Source organism: Barbatula barbatula (assembly GCF_947034865.1).
Source record: "Barbatula barbatula genome assembly, chromosome: 1".
NCBI lineage: Eukaryota > Metazoa > Chordata > Actinopteri > Cypriniformes > Nemacheilidae > Barbatula > Barbatula barbatula.
In genome coordinates this window covers 4525825-4536567 of record NC_136766.1, presented here as the reverse complement: position 1 = coordinate 4536567, position 10743 = coordinate 4525825, and the positions used below count along the sequence as shown (strand labels likewise).

At 38.4% G+C, this 10743-nt stretch overlaps 1 protein-coding gene across 1 annotated transcript; it reads right to left on the bottom strand.

Moving 5' to 3' along the window:
- Nucleotides 1-7734: 7734 nt before the first annotated feature.
- Nucleotides 7735-9219, bottom strand: LOC306896038 (leucine-rich melanocyte differentiation-associated protein-like). Its single transcript, XM_079459690.1, has 3 exons — nucleotides 9043-9219; nucleotides 8844-8921; nucleotides 7735-8605 (listed from the first exon to the last, which is right to left on the bottom strand). Exons 1-3 carry the CDS (start codon nucleotides 9135-9137, stop codon nucleotides 8461-8463), a joined length of 318 nt encoding a protein of 105 aa, XP_079315816.1. The 5' UTR covers nucleotides 9138-9219; the 3' UTR covers nucleotides 7735-8460.
- Nucleotides 9220-10743: the final 1524 nt, after the last annotated feature.

Sequence of the window (10743 nt, the reverse complement as noted above, 5' to 3'; positions counted from 1 at the left end):
GAAAAAAGCATGCAAAAAAAGTGAGCAGAGGCACTATCTGAAAATATAATCTTAGTATTTTTGTAAAGTGATAAAACATACCCATATATGTGTTGTAAGGCGAGCTTTTTAGAAGATCGCCGCACCCGAAGTCGATCATTTTGACCTCCAGGGTGCTGGTGTTGATTAGGAGGTTTTCCAGTTTTATGTCCCTATGGAGAACCCCCTGTTTGCAGCAAACTTGAGCCGCTTCGACCGCTTGCCTAAAGATAATCCGCGCCATGAACTCGGTGATGGTGCCCGCATTGTGATACAGGAACGCACCCATATCCTCGCAGGGAGAAGGGCGCTCCAGGACCATGACGTACTGCTCTGGATAATCCTGCCAGTCCAGAAGCTGGACGATTACAGGAACATTATCTCCCTTTCTGGCAAGCAAGTGAAGACCAATCTCTCGAGGAAAGCGTCTAGGAAAACCCGGCTAGAAGAAAGACAATTTTTTATTATGATTAGACGATTAACAAAGAAGGATTTGTATACTTTAAAAAATTATAAAGATGTTTCCAATTGAATAATAACACAAACTACTTACAATGTAGATATAATCCTCGATAATATTCCTGGTCTTATCGACATATTTCAATGCCACCTGATCAACAAAACAAAAATGGATTTGTGTTAGCATTCATCCTGAACCAAACTGTACTATTAATACATTTACAACAGTAAAGCATTTACTCCAGTTTGGTCTGGTCTCAATAGATCAAGCAATGAAGTTGTGGGCACTGGATACATTAAGGTTTGAAAAGGACAGGGTGAGATATCATAAAGCAAGACAGGAAAAAAAGAGAAAGAATCGAACCTTTAAGCCATCCTGTACACGGGTCCCTTCAAAGACGGCTCCAAAACTGCCTTTACCCAGCTTTTTGCCGATGTCATAGTGACAGCCATTGATATCTATTAAAAGAGAAATGCAGCAGACATGACTCACCAAACATTAGCAATTCTTAAACCAAAACTATTTAACAATAACTGTTGCTGAATGCGTTGAAACAGAATGTTTACATTGCTAAGAGTGTGTTAGTGATGTACTTAATCATGGTGTAAATGAAACACAGCTATTGGCCAATCAGAATCAAGAACTCAGACTAAATCTGTTTTAGAAGTTATGTTATGTTGGAATTATGGAAGTAAACTCACCCAGAGCGATCATGCTGGACGAATCATCATCCTCCGACTTCTCTTCAGACAGACTGTCTGAAGTGTATGACTGATTGTCTGAATTTTGTGGGATTAAAATGTCCACATGACCATCGAAGTTAGATCCAGGATCATCTGGAAACTGAATGACGTCATGGCTTCCAGGGTTGTCTTGTTTCTAAAATGAACAGTAGAATAAGTTGTGTATGGTCTAAATATATGATACTGACACATACAGACTTGCAAACTTCCAGATTTTTGAATAAACCAATAACAAAAACCAAAACCCTGTTTTGCAGGGTGTCAGGTGTATAAACATCTTAGTACCGGAAACCAGCTGTGGTAACGGATCATCCCCAGATCAATACGTTTCTCTGGGTTCTCCTGCAGACATTCTACAATGAACCGGCAGCATTCTGTTCAGAAAGATGGAAGAGACGATTATAACCTTAAACTGTGAGTTTATCTGAATGTCACTTTAAACTTCACACCTGCTCTCGTGTATCATCTGATTCAATTCTTTCATCATACAACTTGCTATTTTTTATCATTCAGAACGCCACTTGGTCTGATGAAGAGCTCACCTTCACTCAAGCCCTCTTTGTTCCATAACATCTCATTGATCAAGAACCGGTCACGGAGGCCAGGGAATCTCCCGCACAACATGACGAACAGCAGCACTCCGAGCGAGTACACCGTCGCCGGCTTTCCATGATATTCGCTGTTTTTTAGCCATTCAGGGCTAGCGTAGGTCCATGTGCCTAAACAAAAGCATGAAAAATGTAATGTCTCAAAAGTGAGCAGAGCCCCATCTGTAAATATCATCTTAGTATTTATGTAAACACCCTTCAGAAAGAATAGTGATAAAACATACCCATAAACTGCTTGTAAGGTGAGCTTTTGAGATGATCGCCGCACCCGAAGTCGATTATTTTGACCTCCATGGTGTTCGGGTTAATCAGGAGGTTTTCCATTTTTATGTCCCTATGGAGAACCCCCCGTTTGCAGCAGATCTCAGCGGCTTCGGCCGCTTGCAACAAGATATGCCGCGCTATGTTCTCGGTGACAGTGCCTCCATTTTTCTTCACGAAAGCCTTCACGTCCATGCAGGGAGAAGGCCGCTCTAGGACCATGACGTAGTAGTCCAGAGAGTCCTTCCAGTCCAAAAACTGGACGATCACAGGAACATATTCTCCCATACAGGCAAGTATCTGAAGCCCGACCTCTCGAGGAAGGGAATTAGGATAACCCGGCTAGAAGAAAGAATTATTATCATGATTAGATGACTGACAAACAAGAATTTTGCGCAGTCTCAAATAAACTTAGGTTTGTGTACGTATAAAAAAATTATGAACATCTTTGCAATTGAATAATAACACAAGCTACTTACAATGAAGACATAATCATTGGTTACAAACTCGTTCTTCAGGACCAATTTCACTGCCACCTGATCAACATGAGAAAAATGGATTTGTGTTGGCATTCATTCTGAACACAACTGTACTACAATACATTTACAACAGTAAAGAGCATGTTTTTTGTCTGGTTGCAATAGATCAAGCACTGAAGTCGTGAACACTGGATACATTAAGCTTTAAAATAATAAAACGAGTAGAGTAAAATGAGCACAAGACAGAATAAAAAAAGAAAAAACTCACACCTGTAAGTCATCCCGCACACGGGTCCCTTCAAAGACGGTGCCAAAACCTCCTTGACCCAGCTTTCTGCCGATCTCATACCGGCAGCCATTGATTTCTGTTAAAAGAGAAATGCAGCAGACATGATTCACCAAACATTAGAAACACTTAAAGTCCCCGTGAACCGAACCAGAATATTGTTGCTGAATATGTCATTATATATACACATGTATTTTACTTTAAAATATACAGTATGTGTGTGTGCAAAAACATAAATAATAGCAATAAATAACATATAATAGCAACAATTGCTAAGAGTGTGTTAGTGATACACTAAGTCGTAGTGTGAATGAAACACAGCTATTGGCCAATCAAAATAAAGGACTCGGACTTAATCTGTTTTATGTTATATTGGAATTATGGAAGTAAACTCACCCCCAATCAACAACCGCATCTCTTCATCAGGCAGAACATGGCTGCCAAAGTTGAAAGAAGAATCAAGGTCGTCTGCAGGCTCTTGGCCCTGAAATGAACATTATATGAGGGGTGAATTGTCTACATATGACATTGACACAAATTGACTTGCCAACTTCACGATTTTAGAATAAACCAACAACAAATAACACATGCAGAAACAAACACTTTTTCAACAACTGAAACCTCTACACAGAACATGTAGTCAGTTCTTTACTGTATGTGGCTGATGCTGAAAAAGCTAAGTGGTCATTAACACTAAAACCCTTTTCTGCTGGGTGTCAGGTGTATAAACATCTTAGTACCTGAAACCAATCGTGATAACAGATCTTTTCCAGCTCAATACGTTTCTCTGGATCCTCCTGCAGACAGTCTCGAACCAGACGGCAGCATTCTGTTCAGAAAGATAATAACCTTAAACTGTGAGTTTATATTAATGTCACATTAAACTTCACGCCTGCTCTGATTCATCAATTCTGTAAGTCAAACTAGTATAATTCAACACTCCAGTTGGTCTGATGAAGAGCTCACCGTCAGTAAAGAAGCCTTTGTTCCAGGTCCCCTCATTGATGGAGAACAGGTCATTACTGCTCGGATATTTCCCGCACAACATGGCGAACAGCAGCACTCCGAGTGAGTACACCGTCGCCGGCAATGCATAGTACTTCCCGGTTTTATTAAACTCAGGGCAGACATATTCTCTTGTGCCTGAAGAAAAAAGATTTCATGTAATTTTACTGTGTACAAAAACACTAAAAGCAAGCCTAGCACTGAATCTGAACGCTGATCTTATTTCTACAAAGTATTCATTTAAACGTGTCTGACATACCTCTGAACGTATAGTAGGGCGACTCTTTAAGTAGATCGCCACACCCAAAGTCAATCAGTTTGACGTTCATGGTGTCTGTTGTTATAAGAAGGTTATCCAGCGTAATATTACGGTGGAAAACCCCCTTAATACAGCATAGGCAGGCAGCTAAAGTTGCCTTAAACATGATGTGTTTCGCTAACTCCTCCTGGAGCATCCCCCCTTGGCTCGCAATAAACATATTCAAACACTGGCAGGGAGACGGGTGCTCCAAGATCATGACGTAGCGGTCCGTATATTCCTTCCAGTCCAAGAGCTGGACAATCTCAGGAATCTCGAACCTCTCACAGGCAAGCATCTGTAGAGCCACCTCACGTGGAAGGGGTACAGGATGACCAGGCTAGACGAAAGACAATACCATCATTACATTGAGTTCTCAGTTACATCTCGACTTTGGAAAAAGCTGAAGACAGTAGAATTGTGTGTATGTAAGATAAAACATCGTACATAAGAAAAATAATAGGTACGACTTACGATGCTGATATAATCCAGATGCCTGTTTGTGTAAATGCATTTCAGTGCCACCTGACCAACAAAGAAAAAAATGATCAAACTGGACAAAAGAGACATTGAGAAGGTTTGTAAAGGACAGAGTGAGATGTTAAATAGATGAACACAAAACAGAAGAAAAACTGTGTGCTGGTTAGTTACTGCAAGTAAAAAATCAAACCTTTAAGCCGTCCTGCACACGTGTCCCTCTGTAGACGGCTCCAAAAGCACATTCTGACAGCATTTCACCGATAGCATACATGCAGGAGTTAATCTCTATTAAAAGATAAATTACATAAAACACCAAGCATCAGCAATACTTCATCCGAACAATATTTTTCCTTATATTATACAAAATTGTGTAGATGTATGTTGTGTTGTGTTGGTTAAACTAACCCTGCATGTACAGACTGGGCTCCTCAATTTCGTCCATCTTCTCTTCAGACGGACTGACTGAAGATTCCCGGTTGTCCTCATCCCCGACCGACTCGATATGAGCTTGAGCCGGCTGGAGTTCTTCATCCCGGACCGACTTACTACAGACTGGATTCTGATCAGCATCGCTGTCTAAATCCAACTCGAAAAGCAAGCGGTCAAGGGAATCAGAATGGTCTGGATTCTCAATGACTGGAGTGGCGAGGATCTCCATGTCACTGAGACTGAGACCCTGTGCAGAAATCCATTCTGTAGAGAGGAACCAGATCACACACAAGATCAATTGAACACTTTTAATGAACACTTACATTAATAATCAATTTTATTTTAAAGTGACAGGAGAGTTCTGCAGGACACATTTCACTCAGATTCTCAACAAATTCATCTGTTCATAATTCATCAGCACATGTTTAACATCCTCATTTTAACCAGTGAGTTACAAGAGGACTATCTGATATATATATATATATATATATATACAGTAAAACCTCAAACTTAACAATAAATGAAAACACACAAACTATAAAACTGAGGTGATTTCATGCAGTTAAAGCCTGCTCGACAGGTGTCCTGTTAACATTATATGACAATAACAAAGATGTTTACAATAACAGATCATTAGTTAGAATACATTGTAAAGGTAACGTACAGTTCATACAAAACGTACTGTTAACGTTAATAAACTATTGATTTGTTGTGATAATCCCAATAACATTTTCATTTAGGATCACAGCAACTGCAAAACAACTGCACGACGGAAACAGATTTATAAGTGAGTTGACCCTGAACATTAGTACATAAAGCAACGATGTTATTTTCTGTCATCCTGACCTGCTCTCCGTCTGTGTTTGTCCCGGATTTCTTCCAAACGCACAGATGAATGATGGTCGATGGTCGATGGTGCCGCTGTACATTGTCCGTACGGGCCGCTCCGATCACCAACTCCGGTCATCCGTTTGCCAAATTTCTGACCCATCAGTAAACACAACAGATACAAAACCGCAAACGAGCGAAGCGCAAAATGAGCAGCAAACAGGTTTCAGTCAGTATTTATAGCTGCGCTCAGACCACTGTGACGTCACGTTTAGAACGTTTGTAGCGCGAGGAGCGCGCGTCGTTCAAACTGAACTCTGACCGGATGTTTTTGAGCAGCGCGGCTCAACGTCAACTTCATTTTATTTGACGTGAATTTGGATTCGATTATTCAATGTTTTGTTATTAATCTGTGGATTACAAGAGCGCTGCATTTGTGTGCCCGACAGAGTACGAATCTCCTAATGTTAGTGGAGAATGGAGGATCATTGTGAGTGTAACGTTATTTGTTATGTTTATGCTGCGACTATAAATGTCAATAAATAGTCATTTTAAGGCATTTCATGTTGTGTATGAATTATTTATTGCATTTAATACACTGTATCAGTTATTTAATAAAGTGTGTTTAGGAGTCTGTTTGTAGTAACGTACATACGTTGTCCGCCATTTTGCCCGCAATGCTCAGGCCTACAGAGTGAGGCCTAAAACATGTTCAGTCTGACATTAAAACCCTTCTCTTGTCTTTCCGGTTTTCATTGACTTATCAAGTGTACTTCATTTCTTTAATAAAAATGTCCATTATTGTCCATTATTAGTAAGGTCATTAATAGACTTCAATTGTGAGGCACGTAGTCTACACATACACACAAACACACTTGTATATGTGGTTTGCGAGGACTCTCCATAGACGTAATGGGTTTCATACTGTAATACTGTATATTCTGTTCACTTACTTTACCCCTAAGCCTCACTATCGCAGAAATCTTGTTTACTTAAAAAAATAAACATTTATTTAGTGATTTAGTTTACGAGGACACAGTTAACCATGCTTTCATTGTTATACACATGTCATTACACAGATTTGTATACATAAACCAGGTATACGAGCACCACACACACACACACATTTTTTTCATTATTTCCAAAAAAAATCACGCTTGAGGCATGCCTTTGTTTTTAATCCTTTACTGTGAATGCTTTGCCTTTTAAGTTGTTGTGTAAAAACCATTTCACACGAATGACTGTGCTGTTGCTGTGTATACAATACCATAACAGACTCAAGTGATATTATATATAAGAGTTTGACTGCACTGTGGCCTAATGGTTAGAGCGTTGGGCTTGTGATCAGAAGGTTGCTGGTTCAAATCTCAGTGCCAGCAGGTCATGACTGAAGGGCCCTTGAGCAAGACACCTTACCCCTGATTGCTCTTCAGTAATGTGCCACTGTATAAAAACTACTTGTAAGTCGTTGTGGATAAAAGCATCTGCCAAATGAATAAATGTAAATGTAAAACACTAAAGAAAATGTAATGGATTCAGTGCTTACAATATATTGTTTGTATGGAAACTATATTGGTGTCTATACTGGTATGAGCTGTTGTGGGGTGTTAAAATACTCCAGTTGGTCCACAGCAGCTCCATTTTCTTTTTGCATTTAAAAAAAAGTATCGCAACATATTGAAATATGTATCGTATCGTGACCCATCTACCGTCATATGTCTACACTGTCTACACAGCCTGGTAGACAGAATGATCTAGAGAATGATCTATGGTCATTGGTTGATGAACAGACATGTTAACAACTCATGCCACAGCATAAAATACAACAGTTGGTCATTTAGCATCTGTTGGAAAATAATATTAGTTTATTTTCTTCAAAACCACAAACAACTTTACACAGTTTATACAATTACATGGAATATGAACCAGACCAGTTTCTATATTCTTTGCAGAAACAAAGTTCTTTAAATACTTTTGACTGTTTTACACAGATAGACCAATATTTGTTTTATCTGTGCACAATAGAGTCCCGCATGAATTATGTAGACAAACTAGCTTTACAGGATTTGACAACAGATTGGATACAGATGTTTTTCTGTTTCTCTTGTGCTGTTCTAAAAAACACCACACAGAGGTTTTCAGCCTCTATAAGGCACATTTCCTTAAGATATTAATATAAAGAAAGCAATGTTCAGATTTGTTATCAACTATATAAAGAATAAGCAACTCTTAAGTAATATAGTTCTTTAGCTTTACTGTAAACTTTTGTTTGCACAATTCACTTTATGCGAAAATAAGAATAGATTGAAAAAATAAGGCAACATTATATTGTTCATTCAATTATTGCATTTTAGCATAAAGTGCCTTCAGATGTTCTGAAATGTCGAACATAATATTGATTTTATGTCTCAATCACAGTGCAAACGTGTTTTGGTTCATAACTTATTTTGCAGGCTTTGAAGCATGTGAAGTCTGGTATGAGTGCTCAGATTGTTGTGGTATCGTAAATAGTTTAGCACACAGCCTGGGGAAAGCTTATGATGTGAGATTATTAACGGTTTGCTGTTAGCGATGAAGCTCCTTCCTCTTTCTGCTGCCTTCTCGGATCCTCTGCATCCTATAGGTTTTCCGGGCCAGCTCTCGTTCTTTTTCCTGCACCTCCGTGTCGTCAAGCACCTCCAGACTGGGAATTTGACTGATCACATACTCCCTGTTATCAACACATTGAATGAATGATTCAAATGAACTGGATATATTACATATTCAAATCACACATTATATTTAGACTACACTGTGATGTTTGGTGTGCCATATTAATTCATTTGCAGTATATTCAGTAAGATTTCAATGTCAACTTAAGCAAAACATGTCCACTACGGTCGAATATATTTTGTAGGCTTTGGTTTATCATTGAAACAAACCAAAATGTTTCATGGATTTTGTCTCACCTGTAATCAACATACTGGGTAAGACTCCCTCCATTAAAATAACTGGGTGCTGCTTCATTGTTCATCATACTAAGAAATCTGTAATGAAGTAATAAACAAACAATCAGCATATACTGACCAATGTATGCATTCCCTATGGACAGACGCTGGGTAAAAGAGATTTGTGGATAGATTCATTTCCCCAAAAATGGGAATTCACCTGATATTTGGAAATTTGGAGCAGATCTCCTCTACAATAATGGGAAGATTGCTGATTTTGTTCTTGTTGAGCCATAAGGCGGTGAGACTGGGCATATAGGGAAATTTGACATGTGAATTATAGTTGTTGCAGTCCAGGATGAGTGTGCTGAGCTTTTCCAGACCCCCCAAAAGAGCCGGGTTCCGTTAACAGCAGTCCGGTTAAGGGCAAGAACTTTGGACTTGAAATGCAGAAGACCCGTGTCTATGTACTCTATACTCGTAAACTATTTTCATTCAAACTCTCCTCATGTGATTTACCCTTTGGAATTAAAAAAATAACTAAACATTTTCAATATCTTACCGATTAGTACATGTAATTATTTCAGTAACAACGTCTCTTAAGATGTCCAACACACATCAGCAAAATGTACACAAACATATGATCAAGGATACTCTTCCAGCAAATTGTAACTGAGGTCCAGAACCTCTAGGGTGTCCTGTTGTTGGAGGATAGTGTCGTAGGGAATCTCAGAGAGGTTCTGGTAGGCTAAAGAGAGTCTCTGGAGACCCCCAGGTGCCAGAGATCCCGTGTCCATCATGCTGCTCTCACACTCCTCAATATGGTCAGCACCCCACCACCACAGCATCAGTACACATGATCTGATCAATATATTACTGATCTGTTAAAAAGCAAGTAAAAAGTTAAAATGGTACATCACTGGCGATCTAGATATTTTAGAGGTAGATTTATTCTATATACATGCATTGGCAACTATCTTTTAAGAATAGGAAAGTAAGCCACTTGAAATATGGCATATATGACAGATATCACATTTCTCTAAACTATAGAATATGATGCTTCAGGTATGGCTCAGTATAATATATTTAAGGTCAGCTTTAAAAAAAATAAACAACAGCTTTACAGATGCAAAACCTACTGTTGTTATTTATTTCTCTTTCTCTTACAGAATATTTTTATGAATATTTCTGCCCAGATAATGTCTGTTTTTTGCAGTGTAGATGCAAAATAAAACGTTATAGATACAAATATATCATACTGTAAAAGATTCTTAAAATAAATAAACAACGTTAAGCGTGTCCCATTTACACAGGAGAATCAAGAGAGTCCATGCTTCACAACATTGAATCATTAAAGCAATATCATTTTAAATTTTAAAATTCAAAAGAGATTCTTTAACATGAAATTCTCGTTTTCCAATGAGAGCTTTTCTGTATGGATTAATCATCCGAACTCCCCCAAACTAAATTCCTTTCTTTTCAGAAGATATAACTACAGTAACCAAAAAGCGACAGCTTATTTCAGTGGATATGAAAACTGGTTAAAACTTCATCATAAAATAATTCACACCTACACAATTGACTCATTAACAGAAGAAATGTAATGAACAACTTGTATCTCTTCAACAGTTTCAAGTGCTGTTGGAATTACCCAAATATAATAATATATCATATCATTAATATATAATACTCATATAATACTATAATACTATAATAATACTCACCAGGAGCTTTCCAGCAGGATCTGTACCGAGTATGCGTTCATATATGACCCACTTTGCAAATATAACACACTTTCTTTCATGGATGGATAGGGGATCACAAGATGGGATAATCACATTTTCTGTTAACCCTTTACAAGACTTGTGGTTGTAGTGTCAGAAACAGGCTACAAAATAGGTCAACAGCTTTCGTGAATTAG